Raw genomic sequence first — 21,576 nt, forward strand, 5'->3', positions numbered from 1 at the left:
ATTAAGTAACTTGTCCCATTGAGGTCAGTGGATTCAAGTTTGTTCTTTCAGCTATGCCAGTACTTCCAGAAGTAGGCTTAAAACTCTGTACTTTTATTCTAGAGCACCCTTCTGTCACTTTAAATACATACAATTCAGTTGCTCCCTTTTGGGTGCAGGGAAGTTGCTGTGAATTTTGATATTCTTAGGAAGAATAAAATTTCAATTTTTTTAACAAGTTCACCAACATCATGTAACATACCCACACCTGTATGGTGTACAGTACAGCTTTTCAGTTATGACTCTAAGCAAAAAAACCCTGCAAGTCTATCTTTACAACTTGTTTATGCTAATTAGATACTCCACAAAGGGAACCCATATGCATATTCCATGCACTTAATCCAGCATTTAATCTTGAAGTACACCAGCTTGAGCTATAAGATACTTATTTAGCAGCAGGTAATAGTAGAGATATTGTATTTGTCATCATGTATCTCATTGCTCTCAGAACTATGCAATTCAGGATTCCTATGCACAAACAACTGCAAAGTATTTTTCAGAATTCCAGAGAATTCACTGATGTAAATTCCTCAAAAGAAAAATACTGGCCACTGGAATACAGCCATCACCATAAATTTGCTCTACACATTCAAAAGGAAGAGGACATTCCTCTTTTTCCATTATGAATAGAAAATAGTGTGTTTAGATACTTTTCATGAGTAAGTGTGTATTGTGAAAATTCTAACATTTGTGATGTTTTCAGAATAAAAAATACTCCATTTTTTCAGTCCATGTAAGTACTGATCCAAGTACCACATGTGCTGGGTTCAGTATGTCAGCAATGTTTCTAAAAATTGTTTTAGATCAATACTTACTCTTTCTGGCAGACAAGCTATCTGTGCAGTCTTTAATTAGATCTGTTCTGAAACCAATGCCAGGCCGTTTGCAAGCACTGGTGGCAAACCTCTCCTCTCTCAGGAGCAAAGCAAAGCCCAGCTTTTGGTGCAGACCTTTAACCATGCATCTGTCCCACAGCCAACACGACTGGCTGCTCCCAAGCTGTCCCACATCTGAACCCAGAGGGTTTTCCCTCCACTCTCTCACCTGGGACCTCAGGGTAGGAAGGGGACTACAACTGAGCAAGACTTTGAAACTGTTTTGACAGGACCTTTAGAATCCTTTGAGCACAACAGGCATATACTAACTGTGTACCAGTGTCTTTTGCTCATAAAGGTTGCACCTCTTTTAACCATATTTGCCTGCCCTGCCAGTCACAAGGAATTGGTCACTGCAGTCAAGTATTTCCCAGGCTGTGGAGATACCTTGTTTTCCATCCAAACAAACAGCTCCTCCCTGAGCATTTGTTGTAGCACATGCTGCATACGCAACTATTATTGACTTTTTTCTGAATCTATAAACATTAGTTTTGCAGATGATTTCTTTACACACTTCATTTCTTCCAGTTAATGAACTTCATCACATCACTGCATTGGCCAGCAGTGGAAAAGAGCCTGGATAAAGCATTCTTGTTGTCCAGACCAGTCCACAGTTGACACAGAATTGAAAACTGCGACAGTTAGGAGCTTCAGACTATGAAGTCATACATAATCCAACTGATTTGAATCCCCAAATTTGTGAATATAAAATAAGCTGGCAAGTTGAAATACAATTTTAAACCATACATGATTTTTTTTTTTACACATCAGTATCACTATAAAAAAATGTTATAAATTGTATTTCTTCTTTCACTGATATTGTGTCTACCACAAAGCTAAAGCACTGCATTGTGTTAGAAGCTTGGTTTAAAATCAGTCTCAGCTTGGGAGAATGTGCTAGATCACTACCAGAGAGCAAAACATATACTCTGTGTTCTTTTCACTGTGTTAGTGATGTAGACTACCTCACAGACAGACACAGAACTAGGTAACAAAATTCTGTATGAAGTGGATGTATTTTCCAAACTGTGCTCTTATACACTCATCATTCTCCAGGTCAAACACTCAGGATCATTTGCATTTCAAGTGCCAACAGTGTCTCCCTCATGATTCACATGAAGTCTGTCTTTCCTGCACACTCCTCTTTTATTTGGAGTGCTCATATTTCCTCATTAATGTGAATCCCTGCTCCTCACACCATTTTCATTCATAGAGATTAAAATAATTCCTTTTTTCTCACTGGCAAAAGGAAATGGATATTTTGAATGTCCCAGTTTCCAGCTGCCTTCCTCAAAACTTGTATTTGGATGCCAGTACTTTCCTCCTGCTGTTTCTTGTGACTGTGGTACTCTCATGACCACTGGTTCCTCCCCAGCTTTCTGGAAATCTGCGCAGACACCTCATGAGATGCACCATCTTTGCCCCTGGCAGGCCTGCTGTCATCTAGGATATGAACCTATCTCCCCTGAAACCAGGAAAAGGACTTTCAGCAGTAAGAACGTGAAAAATAAGTTAGCACAGTTTGAAGAGAACATGGTAATGAGAGAGGAGATGCCACAGATCATGGAAAGCATTCGGAGATATATCTTGGATAGAAATGACTTGTTGGAAAGGTTGCGGTAAGAAGAAAAACTTAAAGAAAGCTTTAATTGAACTAAAAGGAAGTATCCCTGTGACCTCTAGGAACCTTCTGCTTCTTTTGTTCCCTCTTCTGGTGGGGACAAAATCCACACCTCTTACATACATTTTGACTTTTTAATTTAAACAGAAGCATTTTGTAGAATCCTTAATGACTGCATCATATTTTATGCCCGTAGGGAGTCAGAAATGAATAGAGGAAGCTGGAGACAGAAAAGCAAGATGAGAAAACTCCCCTTCCCTTGCCTCTGAAACTACAGAATTGATAAAATCAGTCTGGCACCACCCAAATATCTGCCAGCCCCTCAGGCAGAATCCCAAGTGTTCTTAGGCCTTTGCATCACATTTAGGTAGCTGTCACAATCCTGCTGAAAAACAAATAGATCATGAGGGAAAAAAGAAAACCAGGTGCAATCTGGACTTCCATATATAACAAAAGCACAAACCAAAATGAAAACCCAGAAGCATGGTGATGGCTCACTCACAACTCATAGCAGAGATGGTTACGAGCAGCGGATGGGAAGCCAACGCATCAAACACAGCCTCAAAAGAAGAGCCCAAAAGAACTGTAAAACAGAGAGAAACCCAAAGAAAAACATGATAAAAAAAACAACAAAATGAGAAAAAAATTAAACAGAAATGAATTAAAAAATATTCAACATTGTATCCCAACAGAAATCTGTGTTTTATTTAGCTGTTGCCATCTCCCATCACTCCTCCCAGGGCTGTTGGCCCATCCTGTGCTGAATCTCACTTAGACACGAAGCCTTGCGTGAGCCTGTGTGATTTGTGAGTGCTCTGTAAGTGGTGAGAGGGGGCCCTCTAGGGAGAACCTTCCCCTGCCTGCACATCACACCTAATGTCTGGAAAAATAAAGCTGAGAGCAGCCATGCAGACATTCTTACCACGGGTCACTTGTATGCTTCTACTGTGGTTTTCCTTCCTACAATTATCAGATGGGTACACTCCCCTTCCTCCCCTAACCAAACTGATCTAATAGCCCACAAGGGTATTTGCTCTCTCATCTCTTGCCCTTTTCATCCAGAGCAAGTTCTAACAACAGCACGCAAGTTTCTAAAAATCAACAGCAATGTCCCCTTTCCTATTTGAATTGTTAGGGGTTCTCACCCAAGATATTTGAGGTTTTTTCTGCAATCACGACCTTGCTTTCTTACAATCAATCTCCGCACAAACAGTGGCTTGCCAACTTCAGAGGTTTCACAGCTGCCAATTTCAGGCATGTTTCCCTTTCCCTGGTGACTGCTACCATGTTCCGCTTTCCATGGGGGGGATGCAGAATGTTGGGTTGGGAGAGAGAAGGATGAAACTCAGTGCTGCTTTTAGGTCACATGAGCAGTAATTGCATCTGTGAATGGCACAGTAGAGAAATCTGAGGGACATCCTCATCAGAGGCAAGGATTAATATTATATTATATAACCTTAAAACTCAATTCAGTGACCTGAAGGAAGACCTTGACTGAGAGATACTTATTCCAGTATATCAAGTAAAAAACAATCCACACAATGGAGTTTCTTATTTGAGTCTCACTATTCAGCTTTCCTAAAAATGTGCAAATCCTAAGAATTCCATAAATTTGCATGACATTTAGTTTTGAGAAAGCTATTTAAGTCTCCTGCTATTCTCTCCAAATCAAAAGACACAAAGCAGTTGAGTTAAAATGCCATCATTGTTACTTTACTTCGGGAGAGTTCAAAACTTCCCTTGAATTTAACATCATTAAAGACCAAGATATTTTGTCTTTCTTAATAGCATGCACCACACAATACCCAAACTTGTGCTGAAGACAAGAATGTCTTTCTCACAGTAAAAACAAAGCATGAGTAGTTTTGTTTTTTTTTTTTACTCAAAAGCTTATTTCAGTTGTAATCCTATTATTCAGTTATCACGATTTTTAACAAGAAATCTTTGGCCTCAGAGCTGCACTTGTTTCTTACATGCAAGGTCCCACAAGGAAACAAGCAGCAGAAAATATCCCCACAGAAAGAACAGAGTGCTAAGAAAGAAAGGTAAGTTTTTCATCTGCTGAAACAGACCAAGGGAAATACTGAAATGGAAATGTTTTGGAGTCACATCTCCTTTGGGATTTAGAGCTCAAAATGCTTTCCTGGAACCAGATGGAGATGATGATTCTTTTCTATCAAAAGGAAGAAGACAAAAGATATTTGTGGCAATCACTGAGATGCAGCACACTGAAGTTCAAACCTCCCCACCCTCTGAACAGCCATGAAAACCACACCTCCCTCCTTCCAGAGTACACTCTCATCCCTAAGCCACAGGGTGCTTTGAGATGCAAGTTTAAGAACACACAGGTTGGAAAGGAAACCTTTTGCATGGAATACATGAATAATTATTAAAAAGAGGAAGGAAGTGTATGACCTGGCAGCAAATGCACTTACCTGACTGAGGGGAGATCTGACCTACAATCCAACTCACATCCAACATTCATTTGCCTAGGGAGTAAAGCCTCTGCTGCCTCATCACCAGCCACAGTAAGTTTTATATTTCTCCCTCCATTTCCAGTGGGAAGAGAAGTGGGAAGAATAATCAGAGCTTCAAGTGGAATAGCATCAACCAGAAGGAATGACACATTCAGATGTAATGTATACCCCCTGCAGCTTGGTAGTAAAAGCACTCAAGAGATGGAAAATGGGATCTCAGTCCCCTGCAGGTATACATAAATTTGAGCCTGACTTGTGCTTCCTTTTCCCTTATCTCTTTTGCAGCTGCTGTGTAAAATAAAATCAACAACAACCTGATGTAGATGATCTAAGATCACCCTCTTTGACCCCGGGCTTTATGGTGAGGAAAGCAGAGAAAGAGCCACAGGTAGCAAGACACCAGATTCCCCATTTGCTAAGGGAGTTTCAAATCCATCACCTAGTCTGCTTTCCATACATTTAATTTCAACAGCATTGGATTTCTGTAACTGTGACATTTTAAATCAGAACATAATCTCCCTTTCTCAAGCCCAAATTTGCTATTCCAGCAATGAAAGTAACATTGAGAACTTTAACGTAGTTTTCATGACTATTTGTTTTATAACTAACCCGTTCCCAGTGAAACTGCATCTCTACTATGTATTAAATGTGCGATGTTTTTAAGACCTAAGTCCATTCTTTTTCCTTTTCCTCATCTCTGAACAAATGCAACTGTACTGTGTTTTCAGCCTTTCCTGGGATTACCTTTTTACAATACAAAGTTTGAGACAAAAATTATGTTCCCTCCCAAGCTAATACAGTAATACAGCTTCACAAATCTGTTATTCTACTCCAAAATGTTAATTCCTTATGTAATACTACAGATTTACATGTATTTCAAGTACAAAACAAGTATAAAGCTACTGGGCTTCTATGTCTGAGTATCTGGGGTAGGATGTAGAAGTTCCTGTCCTCTGTGTTATTTCATAGCTCATTTTCCAGTGGGGGGAAAACTACTAAGTAGAAAAACATGCCATCATCTCCTCTTCTAATACCTTGCTCACTGCAGCGAAGTTTATTTTTAACACCATGCACAGACATTTGGAAGATAAATACCTTTTTCTCAATTAGCTGACACATTTCTTCAGCCTTCCTCACGCTCTTCTGCACAGGCTGTGCACTGTCCTGCCTACACCGTCATCCCTGTGCCCACTGACTCCCAGAGCCGCCCTCGTGCATGTGCAGTCTCTCCAGCAAGGCACTGCAAACTACTGCAGTGCAGTCTGAGCCACAAGGAGATAGAGATCTAATCAATGGGCTGCAGCTGACTAAGCTAAAATAAAATGCTTGCTGAACAGAACAGTCCACTGTCTCCCTGCACTGGAGAGAGGCTTCAGGAAAAACATAGCCTCTATTTTCAAATAAATAATTAAGATCAAGCTGCTACACCCTTGAACACTTTCAATTAATATTTGTGGAGCCACAGGGAACACATTTCTGAAGTCAGGGTACCATGGACAGAGGAAAGGCACATGCTTTCTGCATTGCACGTGACAAAACAGGCAGAGCCAAGCAGTGATCAAGGAGTTCTTGTCCAAAACCTGACCTACATTAGCACAGGAGACCTTCGTGACTCAGAACACCTCCATTACATAAGCATATATTGTTCATCATCTGCATAACAATGTTTATGTGCATTTCCCCCTTCAAGTTCACATTTTCTTCTCAGCCTTAGCTCTCCATATCAAACAGATGCTGCTAGTCCAGCTCGCTACTATAAAAATTAATGCAAGATGAAAATTTTGATTTATGCACATTTTAAAGAAGAGAATTCTACATATTTAAAAAAAAAAAAAATTTTCAGTTCATTCCCCAGTTGCTTAGTTCTGCTGTCTTAACACTGACTACTGATACTGCTGCATGGCAAAGGTGGGTTGTACAGCCAGGATGTCATGGTGAATAAAACTGCTCATGTCTCTATCTGAACCACAGCAGAAGGTTATGTCTAGGGGAGATAATAGTTAATAAACTAAAAAATATCACTGCATCCTGCAACATAAAATTTGTTACAAAAGGTCTTGGGATTCTTCACAAAAGACTTTTTGCATGGGAGGGAATAAGGGAAAGGGAGAAAATCGGGAAGAAAAAACCAGACTTGTTTCTCAGAAGAGTATTCCCTGCAACTGCAAGCACTAGTATTTTAGAGACTTCAATAAAATTCCTTTCATTCATCTTCTTGTGCATATTATAAATCCCAATCTTTTTAATCCCTCTTCACACAAGTTTGCCACTACTGTCTCCTGAACACTGCTTAGATCTGCAACATCATCTTTGAAACTGGATGGGTGGTATGTTATGCATCAATTGCATCTAGGTTTGTACAAAGGCACTAAAAAGGTGGTGTAGTTTTCATCATCCTATTCCATATAGGCCATAGCAATTGCATCACTGGCTCTATTCATCTCAGGTAACCTGTCTCCAGTCCTAAAGGAGATGCTTCTGGATATCCTACAGGCCAGTCACAGGGCAGATGCATTTGGTTTCATCTTGCATGTACAATACCAATTTTTAAAAGGCAAAATGTTGGTTCAGGCCCCACACATCAGAATGAAAATTTGACACCCTCCTAAAGAACAAAATCAGCAGAAACGTAACTAGCTGGGATAGCTACCTTTCTAATTAGAAGTCTACACAGCTTTTCTAAGGGAAAGTAGCACACCACCAACAGTTTTCTCTGCAGCATTTGTACACATAGGCAAGGGCTAGTCTTCACAATACAGCTGAGTTCTCAAAAATATCCGCCTCTTAAGAGGTCCACACTACAAGAAATTGCACTGCAAAATACATCTCTCTCTCATTTGAGTAGTGTCAAGTATAGCTGTCCTTTAAAGAGGCAATAAACAAGGAATTTTGAAATCAGCTGAATTCAGAACATCATTTCCTATATATCAAACTGTAACTGTGAGGCTCGTTCCTAATGTTTAACAAAAACTTTGGCATGAAAAGCATGAAAATTTTGATTTAATTTTTCCCCTCTCTTTCTGGCATTTATAATTAGGACAGTAAACTGATAACAGCTGGAGCAGCTGAGACAGCACTTAACAAAGCAAGGGTGTGAGGGAGCCCAGTAACTTTGCTCAGGACAGCGTGGGCCTCATTGGGGTTGCAGTAATGGTGGTGATGGGCCACAGGGCCTGGCTCCCCACATGAAAAATTTCAGGTCAAACATATCTTTCCGAATACAGATGACAGATCTTAACCAGAATTTGCCATCTTTTAAACAGAGAGTGTGGCTTAGAGAAGCAGGGAGGAGAAGTAAGAAATCAGCATCTCTCCAGCAGTTTGGGCAAGCTGCCTCACTGTTCCTTGTTCAGGAGCTTGCCCTTGCAAGTGTTCAAAAACAAAACACACTGAAAATATTAATTATTTTTTGTCCACTAGCAGTCTGTCCTGTTTAGCATAATAGCCAGAGTCCCCCTTGCTAGCCAGGATGTTGGTTGTGATCCAAATGCCAGAAATGCTGCTGGTAGCCAAAGTAAGAGCCTTCAGCCTGGCCCTAAGCAGCTCCCAGCACACCACAGACACCACATGGCTACACGACCAATGCACATCTGCTCTGCCTGTCCAAAGGAGTAACTATCAAAGCCTGACTTCTACAACCCACAAAGAAATATCACATAATGAGACTGCAGAGAACAGCTGAGCTTCCCTGATTGCCAACAGAGGGAAGAAAGGTTGTTGATGCTTCCTTACACACCGTCTGGCCCCTACCATCTTCTGCCTTTATATAGCAATGTATGCTCCTACAGACTGTTGCCCAGCAGACTTTGTAACATGTGGCAATGGGCAAGCAACAGAGGGGTGAGACCATTCCTATGAAAGCAAATCTGTGCCACAACAGCTCTTCTCCAAGGACTAACATTTGTGCTGATATTAGCACCCACATAAGGGAGATCAATTTTGTTCTCCTAGAAGCACAGTATAAATTCAGATTCAGAATAAATCTGAATTTAGTTACATCAAGTGGGCCATGACTTTACAAATGCTGAGCTATCAAGCTGAACTGTCAAGTAGCCATCCTCTTTAGGGACACAGAAATCAAACCTGTAACACTCAAAGGCTCAGGAGAGTAACAGCTTCCCATGTAAAAGCTGTTGGGGTAGCCCTTGAAAGAAGGCCTGGGAAGCCAGAGTCGTAACAGCTGAGCACAGAGGAAAAAACAAAGCCTAATTAAGATTATGCAGAGTAGAAATGATCCCACTTCCAAGTTTTAATCAATCTCTAGAAAGTAAGAGGCAAGAGGTAAGTTAGAAAAAACCCAAAACCCAATAAACCCACAGCATCCTAAAGACCTGGCTCATTATCTGTATTACTGGAAAGTCATTCAGAGACTTTCTGAAAAGGTGATAGATTGTGGCTCTGAATTTCACAGGATATGAAAAGAGCTGATACTTTTATGGTATCATTCATAAAGTATGACAATGCTTCTGAAACTATGGGAAACTGCAGAGAATGTATGTGAGCAGAAAACTTCCACTAAAAAATTGAATATGACTGAAAGCAAAATCCAGACATGCTTCCAAAAAAAAGAAAGTGAGCCCCTTTCCTCACCTACCTTGTGTATTGTACATCAGAACCAAACTACAGAAATACTCAGCTCACAATGATTATGTTATAAATCTGAAAAACATATCTTCTTCATGAATAAATTAATGGAAAGAGGATGGAGAAAAAAACCCCTACCTTACTGGCTTACCTTACTTCTTCAGTGAAACAAGTGATAAAGTTCTTATTAAAAGAACCCAAAAACAATACCACGAAATGTCTCATTTCTCTTGCCTTCATACCACCCTTCAACTCCATCTCCTTCCTAATCTTCAGTGCATTACTTGGGCAGCAATCACACTCTGCTTCTCCAGACAAATGCCTGGGTCTGAGAAGTGGGACTCAAAGCAGTGTCAGGCAGCAGGGACACAAAAGGATCAAACAGCCCAGTAACTATTGTATAACATTAAAAGGTACTGAAGTGAATATTTATGCGTTTTTTTGCTGTATCATTTCTGTCAAAAAGGCTGACTCCCTGAAGTGTGGCATGGGAGAATAGGTACATTAGGTATATGAGGCTTCACCCTGTATGATCCTCCTATATCCCAAATGAATGGAGACTTTTCACTCCTTTCAGGAAAGCATGCTCCCACCCCTCTGGAAATGGCATATATCTTTTTAGGAAAAGATCATGTAATTCATCCTTCTATGAGACCCATCTGTGGCAAGCAAGCAATGAATCACCAGATTGACCAGAATGAAGACCAACCTTCTCAGAGTCCTGCACTCTGACAAAGCCCCCCTCACCGACCCAAGCAGGACACAGCTTGCAAGACACAGCTGAAGAATCTTTTCCCTGGAAAAGGCTGGATGTAGAGCTGTTTCTAAAAACAGGGCCTGGGAGCAAACCAAGTCATTTTAAATTACGGTGAGGAAAGAACAAAACAGAGCCTTAAAAAAGAAGAGACATTAGCAAAAAATAATTTCTTTAATTGTAAAGAAAACAGTGTTCAAATAATGGGACTTGAAATACAGACATAAATAATTATTTCATTAAGAAATGAATAAATTTTGCAGAAAATCAAATGCAAGTTTCAATACGTAATGGACTTGAATGCTGACTGCAGAAAGAGGAAAGGAGTGGGGCTATATTTTGTAAGGGGCAATATAGAGAAGGGTTATCCCCAAACTAAAAAGCATTGACAAGGAAGTCCAGTAGTATGTAATTGTTGCAGCAGCCCTCTTGTTAGAGGGTAGAAACGAGCTGAGACATAGACTTCTTGTTCATCACAGCATGAAAAGGGTCCTGGTTTGTTCTTCTTCACAGCTCAGCCATCCTGACCCCAACCGTTCACTGACTCTGCCTGCAGCAGCTCCTACTGTAGGTTTCCCTTGCAGCCTCTGACTGCAGGTATTAGTTGGCAGACTATGAATGGAGGCTTTTACCAGCTAGCCTATGACTGCAGGTTCCAAACAACAGGCCAAAACTGCAGACCCAGACTGACCCCACAGCAGGGATTCTTTCTCCTCAGGATCAAGGTTCCTCCTCCTTTATCATGATCCTCTTCATCAGCTAACCCACCCCCTTTTATCACACTTATCTTTACTGGATATAGCTGTCATTCATCAGGGGCAAGGCTGTATTGGGTAATTAACACAGCTGTTACTTATCAGGGACGAGGTCACCTGTATTCCCCTCTCCTACATGTAATGTGTGTCTTTCTAAGAATAAGAGGCAGGCACCACCTTTGGAGCTGCTCCCAACTACAGGGAAAAAGAAAACTGAAAATATTTATGAAAGAAGAAAAAAAAAAATTCCCCAACTGTATTTGTCTACTAAAGACATAAAATCTGCTCACTGGCCTTTGCTTTCTTCCTATTCCCCAACCATACCCTGCACTACAGAGTTTCTGTATTTGGCTAGCACATTATCAGCATTTTCCCAAACAACAATTATCTTGCAGGTAGAAAAGGTATACAGATCAAAAGCTGTAAGCCTAGGATGATAAACAGAGATATTGTGTGAGCATTTTCTGCTTGCACTGTGTTTTGAAATAATCTAGGAATTCTCTGACAGATCCTAGAATATCTGAAGCTTCCTTATGAGTGACCCCAGATAACACTGTGCTGGTAAAAGAACTGAAGATAAAACCCGTATTACATGGCACAAGTCATGCCCTCTGCTCTTACCTCCTCTCCAGGCAGGCCCACTGAAACATCCCTGCTAGGAAATCTGGATAGAGGCAGTAGACATAATACCAAAGCCAGGAAGGGTGAGAACAGCACTACAGGCTGCAGCTCACAGTAAGTTCAGCCTCAGAGATCAGGTCAGCCTCTAACTTCTAGCACACTTTTTCATAAAAAGCTTTAAAAAATACACCAATCTGTTTCCCCAGACCACAGAGAATTGAACTAGACCAGTCCCCTGGGGCTACAGAAGTTACATGGCCAACACTGGGCTCACTCTCTTTGTTAGTCTATACTGCACTCAGTAAGTACTGCAAGCCTTTGGAAAACATGATAATCCTAAATGAAATAAAAGAGAGAAAAAGGCCACACATGTCTTAAGACACAATCACCCCTTTGTAGATCCCCCAACTCAGCTGAAGTCACTTGCTGCTTCTCACTGCAGAAAATGCAGTGCAATATAATAACCACGCACACTGACAACAAAACAAACAGAACCACAAAACTTTTCCATTCCTAATCAGCTGCAGAAATGGAAAAATACTCCTTGAAATGTACTTACTGGTCGAACTTCCCCAGTAGTGTTGGTGTACTGGCGGGCCAGACCAAAGTCTAACATGTAGCACTTCCTGTATGTTGAAGGTAAGCGGCCCATGGCAAAGTTGGACTGGTCAAAGAAGGAAAGAAAAAAGTCAAACTGATGTCAGCAGCTTGGGTAAGGGTGGCCATTTGTTAGCAAGATTCCATCATGTAGCTTCACATGTCTCTGGTGGAAATATGTCAAAGAGATTAACTTTAAGATGTACCTTAAACATCATGATTAGAGAACCACTGCCTTGATTAGAAATTCACTTTGCAGATAAGAGACTGTGGAGCCTCAAAATTGCTAGAATTCACATTAGTGTAGCTAAATTTCAGCTGCTCTGAGAAAAACACAATTGACACCACTAGCTCTGCAGTGAGAACTCCATGACTTGCATAACAGGCTGGAGTTCTTGTAGACAAATGCTGTTGTTCATGGTTCAGCTGCTAGCATGAATTATTCTGCCCTAACTCCCAGGATCTCCATTTACTGCACTGCATTCCCTAGATCTTTCTGAACATTCAGGCATATAGAAACTACCAGGCTTGGTTCTTAGTAAATAAACCAATAAGCAAACAGAGCAGCTTCCTTTTTTAACCTCAATCCTAACGTTCTATTCTTTACCATAATGGGTGGCTGCTAAAGGATTTGTACCCAATCACATCAGTGACTGATTTTCAGCTAAATCTGGTCAGCCAAAAGCAGCTGATTTTAAAAGGAGTGAATGAGTTTGCTCAGAGGAAGTTGGTCTCAGGTACGGCATAGTAACAAGTTTTCAGGTCAAGTAGTGAACAGCTATAGGAAGAAGACTGGCTCCTACAATGAGACTTGTAATTACTGTGCTTTGCCTAGGCAGGTGACCAACAATGTGACTGTGTTTCTGACACTGGAAACTGTGCTCCAATTCTTCTGGCAATCACTTATACAGCATTAAGAGCATGATTTAGCTAAGTCAAATACATGAATTAGCATTTTTTCAAGTGATGTGTCACAGAACAAGACTTCCTTTATGAACAACTTTTACAGTGATAATTGGCTGGACTCCAAAGGACCATTCAGAACTAGACTGCTTCATCATGGGATCTTGATTGGTGCAAGTATGACTGACAGCTACCAACCCACCACGTAGCAGCCTCTGCCAATAAAAGTTGGTTTGCTATGCACTTAAAGGAAGGACAATACTATATTACTATTCTGTACCAATAGAAAGTAGCCAACATGTCAGACAGTGGGAGTGTGCAAAGAAGCCTAAATGTATCTGCTGAGACCTGCCCATACTCAGACTGTCTTTATTGACTCAAGCAGAACAGAGAGACATAAAACCAAATGGAAAATTTCCAAAACAACATACAGGCTTGATGTCACGATGCAGGAATCCCACAGAGTGAATGGCTTCTATTGATTCCAGAATCTGTTTGCCCAGTCGCAGTGTTGTGCTCAGTGTGAAAGTCCCTCTAGGCTGACTCCTTCTGAGATCTGCAAGATTTCGGCCCTGAAACAGTCAATAAAACACTTAAACCATGACAGGAAAGCAGAGCCTTTCACAGCTGTGAGTTCTAACATGCAACCCCAAAAAAGCAGACATGCCACTCAGAGAGGAGCTCATCTCATGTCTGCTTTATTTCTTGAATAAGATCTTCCAGTAGTTAATTTTAGTGTCTAAGTGATGCACTTGCTGATAAGAAGACACCAGCTTGTTATCTTGGGAAGTCAGCTGGTCACTATTTGTGCATTAGGCACAGCATGGACAGCAGTGCCTTGGACTGTAGAGACCAGCATCTCCTTACTGTTAAACCCAGACCATACAGAAGCTGATTTAAGAACAACCTCTGACTGTTCTCTGAGCCTTGTAAAGATTAAAGCAGTACAAATTCAATAAGCAGGTCATGATGCTGCAGTTTCATCAGAAACTTCTTAGCACACATTGTCTGGTTCAAGCTCAAGCCAGCATTGTTGTGGCAACACCACAATGGGGAAAGTTGTCTATCAAGAGTCATATCCAAAATCATGCAAGGAGGACTTTTCCACTGACTTAATACTTATCAAAACAAATTGCTAATTTACCTCCAGTTAATTAAATTTCTCAGGAAAAACAAAAGGGCTACCAGCTATGCATGAAAATAAAGACAATTTAGGAAAGAAAAAGGAAAAAAGGACAGAATAAATGCAAGGAAAATCCCAGTGTTCTTTGATGTCTGCCATCTCAGTTTTGTCTATATGTCTTTAGCTTGGTAAAGAGAAGCTACTAAAATGACTGTATTCCATGGCAGAGTGCTCTTCTAGCCCACAGAACTAATTAATTTACCAACTCATTAAAAACATTAGGAGCAAAAGCCTGCTGTTTCAGAGAACATTCAGAAAGAACAAAAACCATAGAGACATGCTGTTCATTACTATGCTTTAGAATCTCTTGATTCTGCAAAGACATACATAGAAAACATCTAGCATCTATAGAAGACATGCTTATAATACAAGTCCACGTGAATTCAAGCAAAATTCCCAACAGCAAATACATAAAAGATTGCAAACAGTTGAGGAGAAAACAGAGATTACTCTCCAAATGCCATCTCTTCATCCAATCATTTCCAGTTCTCAAGTTATTTACAGACATTAAAGCGCCAGCTGGCTCATGTAGCATGTGACAAGTCTCTCAAATTGTTTTGAGCATGTTTCACTTCAGGCTCTGGACCCTTGAAGAATCACACCTGATACAGGTCAGCTATAGAGACATAGCCAAGCAACAGCAATCCACCCAGGTTTGCTCTACTTAACATTAACAAAATCAAACTAAACTACCTCTCTAGTGCTTATCTTCTTGAATTTCTGTGACACTTTACTAGAGGCAGCTTTGTCACTGCTGTTCTGAAACGTCCAAGTTCTGAATTGACAGCAGATCTTGCTTTCCACTGTAAAGCTGTTCCTTGAACACCAGCTCTCTTATCCAATGGTAACATGGAAAGCAAGGCTCATTTTTTTTTAAGGGCTGCACACTGAAATGTGCTGTAATGGTGCTACTGTTATCAGGAAAAGACATAAAATGAGCATTATTTTCCTAATAATGCTCATATTTTCCACCATCAGGCTGATTATGAAAGAGTGCAGATGCACTGTTCAACATGAGCTGCAAAGCCGGAGAGTGGAAGCCTCAGTCTGGGTGACTGAAGAGAAAGGGAGAACTGCAGTACACAACAGTCAGAGGGACACGTGATAAACCATGTCTCAGCAGGTCTTGAAGTCGAAGGAGAATTTTAGCCTGAAGAGTCATGGTGCAGAACTAGCTAATGCCTTATGTATCAACATCTTCATCTGCAAATAATGAAATTATCTTTAGCTCTGCCTACTCTACGAGCTCAGTCAAGAACAAACTAGAAAGGAAGAGAAGTTTCCAAACTAGAAATGCAGAGAAATTTCTTTCCAAGATAAAGTCCCTTTTATCAGGCTTGGTAGGGACAGGATTGGGAGGGTAGAAGCCTTGTTCTTCCAAGAGCTCCAGGCTAGCCCTTTCACAAATCATATTCATACTCACACTGCAGCAGCAGCAGCCAGGGCGGTTTAGAGAGCTAAAGGATTTTTTCTATCCATAACAGCAGTTGGGATGCCAATGGTACACAAAAGGCAAACCCAAGCATCTGGAGTTTACTGGTTTTATACAACTGTCTTGCAAAGCAGAACTACAAAAGAATCAGAAGTTTATTTCAAAGAAGTATACTGGGATCTGCTGGCACCTGTTTTACTTCACCTTCTGTCTAGCAGTGCAGTCACCATGTGGTAGCTACCCAAGTATTTGCCCTTATTAACTTGATATCAGCAGTGTTCAAACAGGAGTGAACACTTCCACAGCAGAAGCTGAGTTACTGCTGAGCTTGTCAGGGGAGCCAGAGATCACGGCCTTTCACAGAGAAACTGTGCTGCTGCTGTGACACCATTGCTCTCGCTCTGAGCTCTGATATAAGACATGTTTTGAATGCTGCATCACAGCTCAGCAGGAGGTAATTCAAAGAGCTGCCACTGCTGCACAATGCTGTGGGTTGCTCCTGTGAGCATTCTGAATTGAGTGCTTTCCCCAGAAAATTGACAGAAAGACTTAAAGCAGAGCTATGAAATATTTTAGCACATATTGATGACTGGAGCCATCTCAAGAGATATCAGAGCAACACCCGCCCTTTTCACTGTCTTCCATTCCACCCACTGTGTGCAACCAAGTCTTTACATCAGTGCTTGGCCTTAGTCTCTCAATGTAAACCCTTCCCAGTGATGCCATCTCTATTGGACAGACAGGGGAGGCGAAGAACAGAACTCACCTGAAGCTGCATGACCACATAATTAAACTTTTCATTTCTTCCACAGCCAATAAATCTGCAAACATGATCCTTTCCTGAAAAGAAAAAAATGAACAGAATAGAATACAAGATAACAACCCTGTGATCATGATGTTTAGAGAAATGGTTTGTGATTCAGGGCTGGTACCCATAAAGTGGGTACCCATAAAGGAGTTTTGCATAACAAACTGAGCTCAGCTCATTACACCAACTTTACACTCAGTACAAGCTAACCTATACACATCACCATCACACTTACCTACTAGCACTGCTTACCCTAAACCAGCTAATCTAATGCTACCTCAGCATGAACTAACCCTGATTTTCATAGTCAGACACCTGGAAAAGAAAGATGTTTATGGAAATACTCCACTGAAACTTTAAAGCAATTTCATAACAACAGAAGGAAAAAAATTGTGGCCATTCAGTGTCAGGTTGTAGCATGATGTTAGTACAAACTACACCTATTCAGACAAAATTAAACTAACTCAGCCGCCCCACAATACTCAGCTCATCCTCAGGGGGTGGGGGGGAACGGATGCTGTGCTTCAGACCCTGACCTGTAATGGATTTATGATGGTTTGCTCTCTGGATTCTTGGAAGGGGAAGGATGAGGCATTGATTTCACTAATAGCAGTCTGCTGATAACAGAGTAAAGGTTGATGCACACCACAATGGTGAACTCTTGGTTCCTGGTGGGGTTTCTAAGCAGGGAAGAGGGTGAGTATCACTGCCTAACTTTGCCCTATGTTTCTTGGTAGCACTTGAGCAATGGTGATTCGAATTAGTCTTTAAACCAAAGCTTGTTGTTTGATAATTCCCAGTTTTAAAGAAAAAAAGGGAAGAACATGAACACATAGAGTAATGAGTAACTGCATTGCCTGCAGCACCCTCAGGGCCCTGCTATTGCTGTCACTGTGTGCACCACAGGCCTGGGGCATCAGAAACCACTGGGGACACCATGACATGACATAACAGGGACATGGAGGGCAGCAGGAGACAAAGGAGCAGCTTTCTCACTGGAGAACCAGAGCAGTGCACACAACTGTGAATATAGAGCTCCATCCCAGGACCCTCAGTAAGAGCATCAAGAGCCTGCCCTTTAGGGCCCAGCAGCATCCCACACCAGAACAACCCCTCTGATTTTGAATGTATCTCTAATTTTTTAAAAAATCAATTTCCTCCATAACGCTACTATTTTCTGGATCACAGTGTTTTACAGAAAGACAAAGCATATTAGTTTTTATTATTTTTGAGAGCTGTTAGTTTGTTTAGAATGACAATGTCTTTCTGCTTACTATAATTTTAGAAAATGATGAATGGCCTGACATTTCTCAATGACCTGCATCCCCAAACTTGATTTTATACTGAATCCTCCTTTCCAGTCTAAATCAGGCTTGGACCTGATTTGTTGGGCTTGGGAATTTAGGCTCTCCCTGGAAAAGCTCTGCCATGCACTGTTTTGCAACACAAGCAACACCAGGAAAATAGAAGAAGGGAGATGGGGGAAAACTGTGCCCATTTCTGCATGAGACAAAGAATGTAACAGAGTGTAGAAAAGGCAGGCCACAGTTAGAAATGGTGCATGTACAGCCAGCCAGTTATACAGGTGCAATAAATGCCTGCAGCATCAGACCCTCTGGGTCCCGGAGGCTTCCACTTATTTGTCATCTAAAGGAGGCACCAGATTACAACTGTTTGCTCTCTTGGAACAGTTCATGCCATGCTGAAGTAGCAGATGGAGGCTGACAGTCAGGTGTGACTTTGGGATCCCTGTAGCTCAGTGCTGAGGATGATCAAAATTATAAAGCACACAAGAACAATCATGTTAATAACCTCCTGTGCAGACAGGATGATGGAACTGTCATTCCATCCATGAATTTCCCTTTAAGGCAGCAGGAAATAGCTCTCTCTTCTCATGCCCTCCTCAAGCATGGCGATCATAGCGGAGAGCAGCAAAACATATTTTAACTCAGGAAAGACAGAAGAGGGGGGAATGTTGTTTCTTTTTCCAAGGCATATTTGGTATGGAAGCTTCACAACCATTTTACTGCACTAACTGTGAGATGAAACTTGCTCCTTTGCTAGACTGCTCTGCTCAACAGTCGCCCAGATATTTCAGAGGGTCACAAGTTTTACCATAAAAAATATGCTCTGTATCTGCATTTGTTTGTTACTAAAACAAAGCAAAGAATAGGACAATAAAGAGTTTTGGCCACTTAATTAACTAACATTGGAGGAATACATCAGCCCAATGTTCATAAGCATTGACTTTAGAAAAGTTTCGGAGTGTTCCATTTTGTTCACAGGCATTTAGTTAAGGCAAAACTTTAATGTTCAGCTGTAGAAAAATATTCTTTCTACTGCAGTCTTTTAACTACAATGAATATAATAATGTCCCATATAATACACGGTAAGAAATAGTTCAGTCACTGATATGGTCTTCATCATTCTTGTTCTGAAGAAACTTAAAAATTACAGTCAATAATTATGTTCTCATGTATAAGAACTCCTTCAACCCTTGGAGAGATATTCATGACCTTGTAGAGATATGATTAAAGTCCCCATTTGAATACTTTAAAACTTTCATTACATGAAAAGCTTTCATTACACAGCCCCTGAAAGAATCTAAATTATGATCCTTTTTTGAGTCTATTTTTTCACATGGATCAATTTCAAACTGGTGGACACCAATATTCATTCCAATCTTCTACTCATTTAAGTTCTTAAACATCCCTAATGTATTTTCAATGCAGCAATGAAACAAATCAAATAAATGCTAAGAAGGAAATATATAGCATTAGTGTTGCAACCTGAAATTGTTTTTTTTGTAACAGATTCCGTATTTCCTGTGTTTTCACTTGTATTTTTACCAGAAAATCAGTAACTACTCTTCTCCACAAAGTTAAAAAATTTAATCTTTTAATTTTATGCTAAAATTCTGTGATTCATCTTCATAGAGCAGCTGTCTCATTCCTATCAGTTCACTCAAAACGCTGAAGTAACTTCTGCTGCACAAATTATCATAAATCTCATAGCAATTGTTACTCTTATTACTGTTACCTTACCAATTCTTGTATTTTCTCCAACACTGATACAACATCAGTTCAGCAGTACCCACCAGGATGACGGCAGGAAAGGAAAATTTAACATTAACAAAAAGTGACAGAGAACTGGGTTTGTTCAGCCTTTAGGAAGGCAACAGAAGGAAAACTATCTGCGGCTCCAAGCCACCTAACACAAGAGTGCCAAGAAGCTGGAGCCTGACTTTCCTCCAAGCTCATCCCGGTTTCAGCTGGGCTGGAGTTCATTTCACTCCTAGTAGCTGTTACAGCTACTACATCCCTGGAGTGCCTAACCCAGCTCCTGAGTGGCAGAATTACCAGAAGTCCCACCTGGGCGAAGGGCCCACGAAGGCCAAGGGGTATTAAAGGCCAAATATGTGGCAAGCACATCTTCACCTTACCTCCTCTCGGAGTTTCAATCAGCTGAACATTGTTAGAACCCAAGAGTTGGTAGCAGTGTGTGTCCTTTTCTGTATTGTTTGTCTTTCTCTTTCGTCTTCCAATTCCCTCTTCTTTAAGTAACTTAAAATCAAATGGGCTTAGAGTTGTGAAGTTGAGTGGACTAAGTCAATGCTTTGAGAAGTGTTTTGTGTTGATTGAACGCAGCTCCTAACATTTTGCCAAAGTTCTCCGATTTTCTAAAGCTGCCAGTAAAGTCTATTTTGTTGTTTTGACCTCTTGAGAGGATCTTGTTGGGGCAGGGATGCTGTGGGCTACTTAGTGCCAGCCAGGGTTAACTCATGATGGAGACACACAGAGAGGCACTGGGCATGAACTGCAACATGACTTCAGGGACTTGTCAACTCAGCTGGACAAAGGAGTTTTGAACATGAAAGACAACAAATTCTGTGCTGGAAGTAAGGCTTAAATCAATACATTACTCAACAGTAATCAGCTAGGATTTAACCAAGCAGGTTAAGCTTGCTAGCGCTCCTGTAATAAATCAATGAACTAATGGACACATAACTCAAAAGGCTGGTCATTGCCCCCAATCAAACAGTTAAAAGTAAAACTGCCTGACCTTGCATGGCATCATTTCCTCTAGTTGTTTCCCAAAACTAACAACTTGAAGAGAAATAACTGGTAACAGATCCCACTGAGGTCAAGGCACAATACTGCTGGAGCAAAAATTCAACACAATCTCAAAAAAACATGGTTGAAATCCTTTTTCAGCCATGCCATGACCTTCCCCCCACCCAATGGCACCATAGTTAGCACAGAAATCACGTGTACCAAATGCCAGTTCATTCAAACACTTCCACAGGGGAAAAGTGCAGTGCTGAGTGGAGAGGCTCAAGTTACAGCAAGTCAGTGAATCTGCCACCCTGTGATGGCCTAAAAGCCTTAAAAGAGCAATTTACTCTCCTTTCTAGTCTTTGCAGATAGCTTGCTTACATCCACATAGCAAAATATGGCAGAATCATATAAACTGTGTCTACAAAAGTAACAGAAACTGAATCACAGAGAGTTAAGGCACTACTTTAAACAAAACCCACAAAAAACTCACATGTAGTAAGAACAAAAACCCCTACGACTGGCAAGTAAGAACAGCAAGGTTCCTTTTCTTCCATTATTTTGCTAGGAAGCTCTTATCTATCTAACTCCTGGCAATAAAGAGGGAACAAGAAGTACAGACTTGCTTTACTATCTGCTGTAAGAAAATCAGGTGCTCAGAAACTACACTGCCTGTGACCAGGCTGCATCTTGCACAACTACTCAATATGCAGAAGATCTCTGCACTGCAGAATAATATTAATCAGAGTCCTACACAATGAAACTGGTTACACTGAAAAGAAGGCATTTACAAAGAAAACAACACACTGAAGAGAGCTTAGCAGTATCTGGCAGCCAAATGAGATCAAAAGCAAATACTTAGGGCCTTGTAG

The 21,576-nt window shown here is 40.8% G+C and overlaps 1 protein-coding gene across 1 annotated transcript in view; it reads right to left on the reverse strand.

Annotated features, from left to right (window-relative positions):
* TTBK1 (tau tubulin kinase 1) overlaps positions 1 to 21,576 on the reverse strand; it is a 75,718-nt gene that overhangs the window by 42,011 nt on the left and 12,131 nt on the right. The window contains exons 3-5 of the mRNA XM_083857908.1: positions 16,608 to 16,681; positions 13,658 to 13,798; positions 12,286 to 12,390 (exon numbers count right to left, since the gene is read on the reverse strand). Coding sequence (XP_083714034.1) covers positions 12,286 to 12,390; positions 13,658 to 13,798; positions 16,608 to 16,681 — 320 coding nt within the window. The remainder of the gene's footprint in view (positions 1 to 12,285; positions 12,391 to 13,657; positions 13,799 to 16,607; positions 16,682 to 21,576) is intronic.

Source organism: Zosterops lateralis (assembly GCF_965231275.1).
Source record: "Zosterops lateralis genome assembly, chromosome: 3".
Lineage (NCBI taxonomy): Eukaryota > Metazoa > Chordata > Aves > Passeriformes > Zosteropidae > Zosterops > Zosterops lateralis.